At 47.0% G+C, this 14,675-nt stretch overlaps 1 protein-coding gene across 1 annotated transcript in view; it reads right to left on the bottom strand.

Annotated features, from left to right (window-relative positions):
- NUP210 (nucleoporin 210kDa) overlaps positions 1–11,357 on the bottom strand; it is a 67,739-nt gene extending 56,382 nt beyond the window's left edge. Inside the window, exons 1-3 of the mRNA XM_014958450.1 lie at positions 11,182–11,357; positions 1,344–1,483; positions 431–562 (exon numbers count right to left, since the gene is read on the bottom strand). Of these exons, the coding sequence (XP_014813936.1) occupies positions 431–562; positions 1,344–1,483; positions 11,182–11,339 (430 nt within the window). The 5' untranslated portion in view covers positions 11,340–11,357. The remainder of the gene's footprint in view (positions 1–430; positions 563–1,343; positions 1,484–11,181) is intronic.
- Between the last annotated feature and the right edge of the window lie 3,318 nt (positions 11,358–14,675).

Here is a 14,675-nt window from a genome sequence, read left to right as displayed (position 1 = left end):
GGACCTAGTTAAATGCTGATGGGACATTTCAACAGGACAAGTGTTGGGACTTTTTCCATTACATTGTTACTCCTGCCCTGGATATAAAATTGCCAAGAGCCGGCAATTATTTTAAATTTAATTTAATTATTTTAAATTCTGATTTTTAAAAATACCCTTAGCACTAGAGTTAAGTTTCTTGGGAAAATAAGGAAAAAAGGCAAGCAAAAGTTGCTGGAAATCGAGCAGTGTTTGATTTTCCCATTCAGGTGGTATGTAGATTTTAAACTTAAACAAAAACAATAGGTTACTGAATGTATTATTTAGAGAACTCCATTTAAACTCAGCTTGGCTTCTAACATTCAACTGCGTTGCAAATAAAACCAGTGCATACATCAGACAATTAAGAGCTTCAATATATATTTTTACCTCTTTCTAGTAAATCTCTTACCTTCAGAATCCAAAGCCTGAATTCTTAGCTCCAGTGGTGAGTCTTCAAGATAGAGTTCTCTTGTTGTGGACACAATTCGGATGCTGTGAATGGTATCGACTATAGCATCACAACGAAGGACTTGTCCAGTCACTTGAAGAGACATCAGAAAGAGCACATGAACTCAGCAACACTGGACAATCTCATCAAGAGCACCAAGACCAAATGCACCTCAAACTTAGCCAATGAGACAAGACGCTGAAGGAACTGAAACTGGGTCATGACCTTTATTAAGAAACTCTTCATCAAATAGTGACTGTGGCTAAGCAAGCAAGAAAAAAGCAGTTCCCTTCCTCACTGAACTTTAGAAGAAATCTTAAAAAAATGTGATTTCCATCTACATTGGCAGTTACAGATGTTTTCTCTGACTACATATTAAGAGTTTCTACAGAGCAACACGGCTCATGTCCTAGAGAGCTTAATGACTTTTACCCACAGACAATAGACCCCTATATATTTCTTCATTTAGTGACTTCAAGACATTTAATGGACCTTCTGTTTTTGCCTACCTGCCATTACAGAAACTAACCAGGTATATTGTATGATGGGCACAAAGGCAATTTCCAGCTAAAAGCAAAACAACTGAATTTGCATTATATAAAAACTATGTGCAGAACATAATTTTCAGGCACCACTCCCTCCCCTCCTTTCTTTCTTTTAAAGAATTACCCATTTTCCTGGGTACATCACTAATATCATTAACACTTATCTGATGACTTCAACAAACAGAACTTAAAAACCATGCCCGCAGAAAGTCTAAAATGGCTGTGTATGAATGGAAATTGCTTGGTTTGTGCACTTTTACATCCCCACTCTCTTTCCGGAGGATGGCAGGATGCAAGTAGTGTGCGTGCTTACAAAAGTTAAAACTTACTTATATCCTCAGCAAAGATGACGCTTGTCAGACGCGTGGGCTGTGAGGACCGTGCCTGGACAACAGCTTTCTGCGAACAGTGGTGCTCATCCTCCTCACCTGCCAGCTCTATGCTCGCAACCTCCGGCCTGCTGGAGAACCTACAGGATGATAGGCTTGTGTTAGCAGGGTTTCAGTCACCTCGAGACAGAAATCAAATGTCTGGGTTTAAAAGCCACCGAAACACAGCACGCTCTCTACCGTGGCATCCTCACTGCTGAAGGCAATTCAGTCAGTTGAGAGCTATGCCCAGCTACTTATTGAAGTTGAAAAGCATTTGATCCGACTATTTATTAGCTAAGAAGCATGAAACAAGCAAAAACACATGCAGAACACTGAAGCAGAAGGTAAAATAATCTTAGTTAAAGCCCCCTTCGCCACTTGTGATTGCATTTTCAAAACAAGTTTGAAACAAAGTTCTGCAAAATCTGGAAGTTTTCCCTGGTGAGAGAACATCACAATTATGTATGTCTGCTACAGTAGAGGCTCTGAACAAGTAAGAAAGAACATTTTCTAACGAAGAAATTAAAAGAACCCCAAGAATTTAGCCTGGTTAGCTGAAGTATGTAACACTGTGTAAAACATGTGAAGTTGTATAATTATCTTCGGTGAAATATTTGGTGAACATGGAGTTTTAACCTAAAAACTGATGCATCTCTTTATTACATTCTGCTCTGACTTGTATGGCTTTTCTAAACACAACTGCTCTAGGAACGAGCTTGTGGGAAGCTCACCATGGACACGGAGCCCAGTTCTCACTTCCTGTGTGCCAAATATGTCAAGATGAGGAAAAAAAAATAAGCTTAGAAGTTATTAAAAACGAAGCCTCTTAAAATTAAATTTGAGATAGTAGCAATATGCATCTGAGGCCTGAATGTAGAATCAAACAGGGATTCAACGCATTCAACTTGTAAATAGTTAAAGAACATCAGGGAATGAGCTGCCAACTGTTTTGGAGAACTAGCTGGTGGCTGCTCTACACTACTCTACACTTGCTCATGCTATAACTGCAGGAGTTACAGAATCACAGAATGGTTTGGGTTGGAAGGGACCTTAAAGATTACCAAGTTCCACCCCCTGCCCTGGACAGGGACACCTCTCACCAGACCAGGTTGCTCCAAGCCCCATCCAACCTGCCCTTGAACCCCTCCAGGGATGGGGCAGCCACAGCTTCTCTGGGCAACCTGGGCCAGGCTCTCACCACCCTCACACCAAAGAATTTCCTCCTGATAGCCAATCTAAATCTCCCCTCTTTCAGTGTAAAACTGTTCCCCTTTGACCCATGGCTCCCCTCCCTGATCTGGAGTCCCTCCCCATCTCTCCTGGAGTCCTTTTAGGGACTGGAAGGGGCTCTAAGGTCTCCCCAGAGCCTTCTCTTCTCCAGGCTGAACCCCCCTAACTCTCCCACAAAGCAGGAAGTCCAGCTCAGTGCCCAGCACCCTGCTTAAGCTGCTAATGAATTAATCGCCTGAAACAGCCATCACTGTTTGCTCCGGGATCCTGAGTCAAAGCCCTCTCACAAGGGTCCTCTGAAGGATTAAAGCAATGAAAGCAAGCACTGATGAGAAAGCTGCTCAGGAATTGCTTCTACCACATGACAGCAGTTCTGATGAAAACACTGCATTAACTGGAAAACGCAATCTAAATCAGGCACTAGATCCCCACCTGGTAAAAATGGTGAAGCTGGATTTATTTAGACTTCTCTTCTGTAAGATTTTCAAAAATGCCTCTCTGTGATCCATGGAAAACTATTCTAACTCAGCAAAGAGCTGGAGGGGAGTTCAAACAAACCGCAATATCATACTTCTCCCTTCTCCCCAAACAAGGGTTTTACCTACTATTATTACTGGCAGAACCAACCAATCCAAAACAGCGAAGAACAAAATTTCTTGTTAACTAAAATTGTATCCATCTCAAAAAATAACTTATTACAATATGTTGGGCCATCCTAGAGTTAACCGCTGCAGTCCAGGTGAACATAGACCAGTCTGGTTGTAGTTACTGGAATAAAATTGCAAATCCTGTGTCAAAGCTTAAGCCACGAAAAGCACAATTCTGAAGACAAATCGCATCGTGCAAGACACGAAGATCCCTCTGGTCAGTAAGACACCAAACACCACACTTCCCACAGAAAACTCCATGAAACAAAAATGCATTAGAGTCATCTCTCTGCTTCCCTACACACGGGTCTGGATGGTACCATACTATACTGTCCAAACAGTGAGGCACCAAAAGCCTGCAATTAAGAAGTCAGAACATTTTTAATTGTGCATGCTACTGGCGGCGCACAGGTTCATTAGGCACTGCACAGCAGTACGATATTTTTGTCTTGGGCAAAATTCATTAATTCAATGAATTATTAATTTTTAATACTGGTGTGCTCCCAACAATATTTCACTTACGAAAAAACTAGTTTTAAAGGATTTTGAAACAACAGTAGCAACTGCTTACCCAGAAATTTCAAATAACTTCACCTGATCAAGAAAAAACCCCACAGCAGTATGCAACGGACAATTAAACACCAATTAAAAGCTTAAACCTGAGAATTGTTATATTCTAGATACCTAAGCAATGTATATAAATACAAGCATTTTTTTCATACTAGGGTTTATACGGTTTCTAAAATAGTATGATTTATTTTCTATATCAGTGATCAATTTAAGAGTGAACAACTAGTTATTTTCCTGTTATTCTGTACCTTCTTAGGCACCCATGAAACACTTTTCCAACATTTAGCAAGTTTCTTTGAACAGCGTTAGTATTCACCACCAGCAAGGCTTTCTCCGCACTTGGCTGGCAGGCTTTTTAAGCTGAGTATGCAGATCTGACTTAATAGGCATGCAGGGATTTTTAAATAAGCATTATACCTATGGAATTGACTTCTACTTTTCTTATTTAGTTCTTTACATTGCTTAATAGTCTCTGACATTAGATTTTTTTTTTGGTAATTCGAGGATTTTGTGTTCTTCCAGTCTGAAATTGATTGTGTTTACAACACAACAGGGGTTTCACTGTGTTTTGTATTTATTCTTTTAATATATGGTTAGGGATTGTAATACATAACCTCTACAGTTTGCACTAATAGCAGTGTTGTGAAACTAAATCTAATTACAGGATATTTTTCAGACTAGAAAAAGAAAGGAACAAAGATAAACTAAAAGTCTGCATTAAATTTTAGCTGTAAACTCACATGCACTCCACAATTACAAAGGAACTTTTAAGCTTTTACAGCAAAATGCTGTTAACTCTTAGTTGACACTGGCCTAGGGAACCTGAGATTAAATGCTATTTGGCCTGAGGGTAGTTTAAAACACGAGGTAGAATATCAGCTGAATTTCTTACTTTTTTAAGTACAAGAACATTTTTAGTTTTATTACCAATAGGGTGTCTGCTATTTTAGGCAATTACCCAAACTGGGCAGGTGAAGTAGGATGCTTCGGAGGCTTGGTTTACTATTGTGATTTGTAACCAAAACCTATCTGCATAACTATTGTTTTTTACACTGCAGCTTATGAAATATTTGATGACTCCTCGGTATTATTCGACAATATCAAAAGCACGTTCTGTTTACAGCTACATCCATCCAGGGTCAAGCACAGAAAGGATAAGGCCCTGATCAAAGAGGCTGCATACTGCAGCCTTCTTACTCTGCCACTTGTCCTAGATGGACAACAAAAAGAAACTTTGGCTTTAAAATGACACCAAGGACTGCAATTCATATCATCTGCCAATTACAGTGGATCAGCAGCAGCATGTCAGCGTGTGATATTGAGAACCGGGCTTCTCAGAGGTCAAAATTAGATCCTGTGAAGCAAGTAATGGGAAGCCTTTCTGGCACTGCCTCTCGATCCCATGGCAGCGTCTGTAAGAGAGAGCAAGGCAGGGGAGGAAGCACTAGAAAGAACAGCAAAGAGGTGGGGAGAAAAGCTAACAAAAACCCCAATATTTATTTCCCTCAGGATAAAATCCTCCTTGCAGAGGAATTAATGACACTTGCAATAAAGACTGCCAGCCCTCTTGCTGATTTCCATTTAATTCATGATTTTCACCCCCCCGAACACAGAATTGTGTGCCAAGACTGCATCTACAGACCTACCCAAACCCAGGCCTGCATGGTCTTAATCAACTCTTCTGTAATATCACATGTGAATACTTCAAGGATTATATTTTATTTACTCATCAGCTGGTTTAGAGATCAGGCAAGTATTATTCTTTCCCTGACTCTAGCAATACTCTTGTTCTTATTGCTTTGGCATTTCATATTGTTTTGTCAGCTCTTCAGACTAAACCCAACTGACTAAATCAGCAAAACCCCACCTTTGTGGAGATGCACCGTGACTGGCACTGGAGCTAATCTTTTAGAATTTACATCAGGCCTGTGGGCAGATATGAAGACGGAGGGAAACTGGATGGTAAAGGTTTTCAGGAGTTTGGTAAGGCTGGATTGACCAATCCATTAGGTACCTTATTTCCAGTCACTCTTGGGACAAACACCGTTGACATACAAAAATGAGGAGATAAGAGCCAGAGCAGCATCCAGGCAACTGTGGTTGTATGATAAAAACCAGATTCCCAGAGAACCAAGGACATGGGAATTGAACCCGTTCCAAAGAAAACACAGAGGGAGCCTGGCAGAGCTCCCTCAACTCTTCAGGATTTTTAACAACACAGTGGCAGATTATCTCTCTATTGTTCACTCAATCCTCTCCTAGGATCTTTCTTATTGTACCGGGAAAACAAGCAGCAGTGAAAAAATCCTTCATCCAGTTCTGCTTTAAAAGCAGAATGGAAACATCACACAGCACAGAGCGAGCCAAGGATGAAGCCTGGGATTTTACGATGGCGATCAGCTGGCGTGCCCATTGACTTCAAAGGAAGCGAAGCAGAGTTAAGCCCGTGATGATTGTTCCCAAAATCCAACCCAGATGCCCAACAGTAACTTGGATATTTTGTCAAATCAACTGGTGGCCCAAAGCATTTTAACATAAGTGCTTAGCTTTGTACCTTTTCTAGCTGCATGAAGGAAAATGGCATGGCACACTATTGACAGTCACCTTCCAACTAAGAGAAGACAATAAACAAAGGTTGGTCTACACAAGCTGGTCAGAAATTAGCTTGGCCTGATTTCAATTTAGAAAATAAAACTAGAAAATGGCAGTTTAGTTACAAAACACAAATGTCATATTTTGCATTATTTCAAATTATCCATTCTGTTAAACCTTCTCACATGTACACACCCTTAAAGCTTTGATTACTAAGGCAAGACCCACATCCAAAGACAGGGAAAGTCTTAAAGCATTTCACGGGTGTTCAGCAATGAAAGCCGCCCAAAAGCCACCACAGGCCTTACTCTTTCTGTCCTCCTTCCCAGGCAGGTTACACTCAGATTCAGGAAAGGATTTTTCAATAGTAAACCTGCACTGCACTTTGACACATTGGCTAAGAGAAAAAACCACGATTATTTCTTCTGCCTCTTTGACTCTGGCAGAACATCCACACTGCAGCCTCACACTACCCACTCTGGTTTTGAGCCAACACACTCAGGAAACGCTGCCCTGAGTCACAGCAGCACAGCCTGTCTCACATCCCAAGGAGGACACCTCAACCCAATTCTGAGCTCCTTCTGGTATCTACAGGAGCCTGAAGCCATACTGGGAAAGCAGCAGTGCCACCAGCCTCGGCAGCATAGGCACCTCCCAGAAAAAGGGACACCATTTTGCTGCCTGCTCTAATTAAGTAGGAAATGCAGAGCAGGTGAAAACCAAAGAAAGGGGTAAGGATAGCAGGGGAGAACAATCATTATTTAAGATGTCATTTCATAATACGGCAATTAACAATCAGTGTCTCACACAAGACGCTTTCCAGTGAGAGTCAAAGACAGGGTTTTTCAGACCCATGGTAAAAGAGGTAATCCAAGAAACATCACCACCATCCCCGGCTTATCAGAGATGAGATCGTCATTTTTACAGCAAAGTAACAGACCTTGATCAGCAACACCACATTTAATACACATTTTTCAAACATAGAAGCCACCACATGGACTGATATGACAAATTCAGGAATGTGACAGGGAGCTAGACAATGAGCTTTGCCAGCAGCAGCTGGTTTGGGTTCTCTGGAAGTACCTGGCAGGATTCAGCTCAAACACTGCTCAGCCACTGCATCTCACCCCAGCACTCTGCCTCCTCCCTGCTCCTCTCGCAATGGGAATTAGCTTTACAGATCCTCATCTTCAGCAGCACCCAGAAATGCTTTTACTTAAGGCAGCAATAAACTCTCCTTCGTTATATTTGCAAGAAACAATATTGTATAGGGCCTTTATCACCTGTGAACAGTTTCCTGCAGCTATAACCTTTCCATAGCAAACTCTCTGACTTCAACGGGTCCAGTTCAACCAGTTCACTTCTCAAAGCTGACTCCTGAAGCTTAAACTTCCCACCAGTTCTCAGCTGGTGAGGATTCTACAAAATTCCACAAAACATCAAATAACATGTAAGCATGTTCATAACACTACATACAATTTCTGCTATAAATACCCTGCACCATGCTGTATATACCTTGAAGGAAAGTGTTTTTGTTTTGTGTGCTCCTTCCAGATTTCAAGAAGTTAATTCTGTTTCTGAATGCTTTCATTCTTCCAGGTGTAATTTCTGGATTAAGGTAATTAAAAGATAAATACAGATGTAATTTAAATGCTAAATATATCTGCACAGACTGTGTTTTATCCCCAAAGATAATACCATGTACAGTATTTACAGAAGGGAACACTGTATGCTTTGAAAACAAAGCTTTAACCAAAAAATAATTTCAACATAAAGGCAACCCAAACTCCAGAAGGCATGAGCATCTTGAAAATCAGAAAATACTTTAAAGCCATGCTTGTAACTTTATCGTTGCTCCAAATCTGCTGGGATAATGATGAAATTTGACCTTTTCCCTTTGAATAACTGGAATTCTCAAACACCACTCTGCTCACTTTGAAAACCTGCTTTCAGAAGTAAACTTTAAGCCCCAATGGGAAACTGGAAAGAAGTACGGTCACAACATGCTGATTTTTCACTACATCGAACGCTCAGGTGTGAATTCTGAATGTTTGAGATGAGCAAGGAAGTCCCTTATGTACTCGAAGGATGTATTTTGAAGACAAATGCTGCTGTAAGATGAGAACAGCTTTCATACGCTACCTCTAACCTCCCCATCACCTATATTATACAACCTCCCTCCCCTCTCCCGGGACAACCTTATCATTTCCATTCCAAATCCCTGCTGTCATGCATGCAAACCCACCCATCATTTTATAAACCCTGGGTGAGGAACAGTCACAGCTTCTGAAGTGAATACCTTTAGTACTTCCTAACTTCTCCAGTTTAACAGCCTCCTTCCAGTAATAGCTCTTACTGATGGCTGGAACAGGAAAGCACAGGAAACTCGTCAGCAAGTAGCTGTGGAGCTGCCTGCCCCTCCAAAGTATGCTTCTTTCTAATCCCCTGCAGTTCAAGGCCTGCAGGGGCAAGGATGCAGGGGGAAAGAGAGACAGAGATGCAATCTTGTGAACACACCCTGAACACCGCGACAAGAGTTACTGCTTCTGCTCCGCCACACACACCCAGCTACTGCTTCCTTCTGATGGTTTCGTAAGCACAAGTTGAGTTCTACTCACCCACATCCTGCCAGTCCCTGCAAAGCAGAAGTGAATAAACACACTTTTACAACCCCAGGACAGAAAACGACAACACACTCTGCATGAAACTGATATAGTTTCCTTAATTGTGAAGCCATATTAATCTCTGAAGGGCAGACAGAGGAAGAGGATGGAAAAGCACATTGAAGCCTACCTGCAGGAGGGATGCGGCCCATTGCTGACAACTGGCGCCAATATAACAGATTCTGAAGTGCCTACAAATAACTCTCATTAGAGATACATACATGGACCAAATCCAGTATTTCCCCAGAGTACAATCTTACATATTTTAATCCATAGATCTCAGTGAGATTTACAAAGGTCTCCGTACTTCTGACAGTTGGGTAGCACCTGGCACATGCAGGAATGGCTGCAGGCAGCCCAGCACCACCCAGCAGTTTGCTGGCAAAACAGGACAGACACCTCCCAGATTTTACTAGTGCTTTGATGAGTTTGTTTTTTACCTTCATACAATGGACTTTACCACATCAACCAAATCCTTTTAAATACTCTGTTCCCTTTAAAGATTAGAGTAAGGCAAAAGAAAAAACCCATTGCGAGATTTTCACTAAAACGATCCATATGAAAACGAAATTACACAACCACGTGCAGCTCCTCCAGTAACTTCCTTTCAACTTCTGGAGAAACTGTGATTACTGCTCTTGTGTGCAAATGCCCTCAAATGTGTCAACTGTCACAGATCAAAGGCTTGTAACCAGCCCAGGGATGAGAACTGCAGGACCACCAGGTAAAGAAATCAATAGAGAGTGAAAACACAGCCCTACAAGATGTATTTCAGTAACTGTCAGGCACAATATAACAACTGAAAACTGCTACTCGCATCCATCTGGCGTGTACAGAAGCATCTTCCCAAACGTATCTCGACTGCCACATTTTTTTCAGGTGGGTACCTCCTGCTCGTTACTGATCCAAATTACAATTCTGGTACGCTCAAGGAAGGATGAGGATTTGGTAGCACTTGCTTAACATGAAGACTGCAACACAGTTTTTGAATCACAGATTCAAAAACACGGTGGTATTTGCCTTTAGCCTCTGATGCTCAACACAACCCAGACCTGCCTCTTGGGAGCAGGTGGGGGCTCCAGCCAGAAGTACATCCCACGTGCTCAGCACCAAGGCCTCCAAAAGAAACCCAGGAAACCCAGAATGTTTTAAAACTTGCCTTTGTCTTCCCCAGGAGATGTGCTCAGGGTGTTGCCTACGCTTACAGCAGCACCCAGAGGCTCTCGCCTCAGTCAGGTGCTGCCACTCAATCCTTCCTTACGTCCACACCACAAACTCAAGGTGGTCCGTCCTTCATTACTGACCACCAGGAGGGAAGGGGCACTCCTACACCTGCAGCGGAGGCCTGAGCCCTGGCTGCTGCCCCCACAGGGGTGGGGCTGTGGGGCAAGCATGGCTGGGGTGGCACTGAGGGTGTCCGAGGTGGCTACTGAAGGTATTTGGCACTGAGGGTGGCCAAAGTGGCAATGCGGATGCCCAAGGTGGCTACTGAGGGTGCCCAAAGCAGCAATGAGAGTGCCTGAGGCAGCTACTGAGGGTGCCCGAGGCAGCAATGAGGGTGGCCAGGGAGGCAGGGTGGGCACACTGGGCATGTATGGAGGCAGGGTTGTGCAAGCCTGGAGTGTGGGAAGGCAAGGTGGGCACACGAGGGGTGTGAGGCACTTGTGAGGCACCCAGCCATGGCAGGAAGCTCCCCCACAGCAGGGACTTTCCCCTCAGGGCCTTTTCAGCCCCAGCCTCCAGCCAGAGCCCCTCTCCGGCGGGTTTAATCCCAAAAAAACCCACGATGGTTTATAACACCCAGCCTTTCCCCTCAGGGATTATCTCCATTCCTGCCCAGGCGCTGCCGGGCCACCTCAAAAACTACCCTAACGTAAGGTGAAGCCGGCCTGGTGCTGCCGGGGAACGGCTGCGGGGGTGGACGGACGTGGGGGGGGACGACACACACAGAGAGACCAGGCCCCGCCGGGCCGCCTTTTCCCGCCGCGGGCTGAGGAAAAGCCGCAGGTGCATCCGGGCGGCGGTGGGGGGGAGGACAAGAAGGAGGAGGAGAAGAAGCGGCGGACATAAAGGGCGGCGGCACCTGCAACTTACCATCGGTAGCACCCCTCGCTGGCCTCCAGCGTGAAGTTGACGCGGGTGCCGCGGGTGAAGGGCAGCAGCACCCTGGGGATGTTGAGCTTGGAGGAGGCGGTGGTGAGGTGAAGGGAAAGGAGAGGGAGGAGGAGGAGAAGAGGCAGGGAGGGAGCCATACTCCGGTGGGGGCGGGAAAGGGCGGCTGAACCGGCGGCGGAGGGACGTTAACGGCAGGGCAGGGCGCGCGCCCCCGGGGGGCGGAGGGGCCGAGAAATTACACAACCACGTGCAGCTCCTCCAGTAACTTCCTTTCAACTTCTGGAGAAACTGTGATTACTGCTCTTGTGTGCAAATGCCCTCAAATGTGTCAACTGTCACAGATCAAAGGCTTGTAACCAGCCCAGGGATGAGAACTGCAGGACCACCAGGTAAAGAAATCAATAGAGAGTGAAAACACAGCCCTACAAGATGTATTTCAGTAACTGTCAGGCACAATATAACAACTGAAAACTGCTACTCGCATCCATCTGGCGTGTACAGAAGCATCTTCCCAAACGTATCTCGACTGCCACATTTTTTTCAGGTGGGTACCTCCTGCTCGTTACTGATCCAAATTACAATTCTGGTACGCTCAAGGAAGGATGAGGATTTGGTAGCACTTGCTTAACATGAAGACTGCAACACAGTTTTTGAATCACAGATTCAAAAACACGGTGGTATTTGCCTTTAGCCTCTGATGCTCAACACAACCCAGACCTGCCTCTTGGGAGCAGGTGGGGGCTCCAGCCAGAAGTACATCCCACGTGCTCAGCACCAAGGCCTCCAAAAGAAACCCAGGAAACCCAGAATGTTTTAAAACTTGCCTTTGTCTTCCCCAGGAGATGTGCTCAGGGTGTTGCCTACGCTTACAGCAGCACCCAGAGGCTCTCGCCTCAGTCAGGTGCTGCCACTCAATCCTTCCTTACGTCCACACCACAAACTCAAGGTGGTCTGTCCTTCATTACTGACCACCAGGAGGGAAGGGGCACTCCTACACCTGCAGCGGAGGCCTGAGCCCTGGCTGCTGCCCCCACAGGGGTGGGGCTGTGGGGCAAGCATGGCTGGGGTGGCACTGAGGGTGTCCGAGGTGGCTACTGAAGGTATTTGGCACTGAGGGTGGCCAAAGTGGCAATGCGGATGCCCAAGGTGGCTACTGAGGGTGCCCAAAGCGGCAATGAGGGTGCCCGAGGCAGCTACTGAGGGTGCCTGAGGCAGAATTAAGGATCCTGAGGTGGCTACTGAGGGTGCCTGAGGCGGCAATGAGGGTGGACAGGGAGGCAGGGTGGGCACACTGGGCATGTATGGAGGCAGGGTTGTGCAAGCCTGGAGTGTGGGAAGGCAAGGTGGGCACACGAGGGGTGTGAGGCACTTGTGAGGCACCCAGCCATGGCAGGAAGCTCCCCCACAGCAGGGACTTTCCCCTCAGGGCCTTTTCAGCCCCAGCCTCCAGCCAGAGCCCCTCTCCGGCGGGTTTAATCCCAAAAAAACCCACGATGGTTTATAACACCCAGCCTTTCCCCTCAGGGATTATCTCCATTCCTGCCCAGGCGCTGCCGGGCCACCTCAAAAACTACCCTAACGTAAGGTGAAGCCGGCCTGGTGCTGCCGGGGAACGGCTGCGGGGGTGGACGGACGTGGGGGGGGACGACACACACAGAGAGACCAGGCCCCGCCGGGCCGCCTTTTCCCGCCGCGGGCTGAGGAAAAGCCGCAGGTGCATCCGGGCGGCGGTGGGGGGGAGGACAAGAAGGAGGAGGAGAAGAAGCGGCGGACATAAAGGGCGGCGGCACCTGCAACTTACCATCGGTAGCACCCCTCGCTGGCCTCCAGCGTGAAGTTGACGCGGGTGCCGCGGGTGAAGGGCAGCAGCACCCTGGGGATGTTGAGCTTGGAGGAGGCGGTGGTGAGGTGAAGGGAAAGGAGAGGGAGGAGGAGGAGAAGAGGCAGGGAGGGAGCCATACTCCGGTGGGGGCGGGAAAGGGCGGCTGAACCGGCGGCGGAGGGACGTTAACGGCAGGGCAGGGCGCGCGCCCCCGGGGGGCGGAGGGGCCGAGGAAAGGGCCGGGCCAGGCGCGCGCCCCAGGGGGGCGGAGGGGCCGAGGAGAGGGCCGGGCCTGCCCCGAACGGGGGAAATTACACAGCCACGTGCAGCTCCTCCAGTAACTTCAACTTCTGGAGAAACTGTGATTACTGCTCTTGTGTGCAAATGCCCTCAAATGTGTCAACTGTCACAGATCAAAGGCTTGTAACCAGCCCAGGGATGAGAACTGCAGGACCACCAGGTAAAGAAATCAATAGAGAGTGAAAACACAGCCCTACAAGATGTATTTCAGTAACTGTCAGGCACAATATAACAACTGAAAACTGCTACTCGCATCCATCTGGCGTGTACAGAAGCATCTTCCCAAACGTATCTCGACTGCCACATTTTTTTCAGGTGGGTACCTCCTGCTCGTTACTGATCCAAATTACAATTCTGGTACGCTCAAGGAAGGATGAGGATTTGGTAGCACTTGCTTAACATGAAGACTGCAACACAGTTTTTGAATCACAGATTCAAAAACACGGTGGTATTTGCCTTTAGCCTCTGATGCTCAACACAACCCAGACCTGCCTCTTGGGAGCAGGTGGGGGCTCCAGCCAGAAGTACATCCCACGTGCTCAGCACCAAGGCCTCCAAAAGAAACCCAGGAAACCCAGAATGTTTTAAAACTTGCCTTTGTCTTCCCCAGGAGATGTGCTCAGGGTGTTGCCTACGCTTACAGCAGCACCCAGAGGCTCTCGCCTCAGTCAGGTGCTGCCACTCAATCCTTCCTTACGTCCACACCACAAACTCAAGGTGGTCTGTCCTTCATTACTGACCACCAGGAGGGAAGGGGCACTCCTACACCTGCAGCGGAGGCCTGAGCCCTGGCTGCTGCCCCCACAGGGGTGGGGCTGTGGGGCAAGCGTGGCTGGGGTGGCTACTGAAGGTATTTGGCACTGAGGGTGGCCAAAGTGGCAATGAGGATGCATGAGGCGGCTACGCCCAAGGTGGCTACTGAGGGTGCCCAAAGCAGCAATGAGAGTGCCTGAGGCAGCTACTGAGGGTGCCCGAGGCAGCAATGAGGGTGGCCAGGGAGGCAGGGTGGGCACACTGGGCATGTATGGAGGCAGGGTTGTGCAAGCCTGGAGTGTGGGAAGGCAAGGTGGGCACACGAGGGGTGTGAGGCACTTGTGAGGCACCCAGCCATGGCAGGAAGCTCCCCCACAGCAGGGACTTTCCCCTCAGGGCCTTTTCAGCCCCAGCCTCCAGCCAGAGCCCCTCTCCGGCGGGTTTAACCCCAAAAAACCCCACGATGATTTATAACACCCAGCCTTTCCCCTCAGGGATTATCTCCATTCCTGCCCAGGCGCTGCCGGGCCACCTCAAAAACTACCCTAAAGTAAGGTGAAGCCGGCCTGGCGCTGCCGGGGAACGGCTGCGGGGGTGG

Source organism: Calidris pugnax, unplaced genomic scaffold (genome assembly GCF_001431845.1).
Source record: "Calidris pugnax isolate Ruff unplaced genomic scaffold, ASM143184v1 scaffold336, whole genome shotgun sequence".
NCBI lineage: Eukaryota > Metazoa > Chordata > Aves > Charadriiformes > Scolopacidae > Calidris > Calidris pugnax.
Note: the sequence above shows the minus strand (reverse complement) of the source record. Positions and strands in the feature narration are given on the sequence as shown.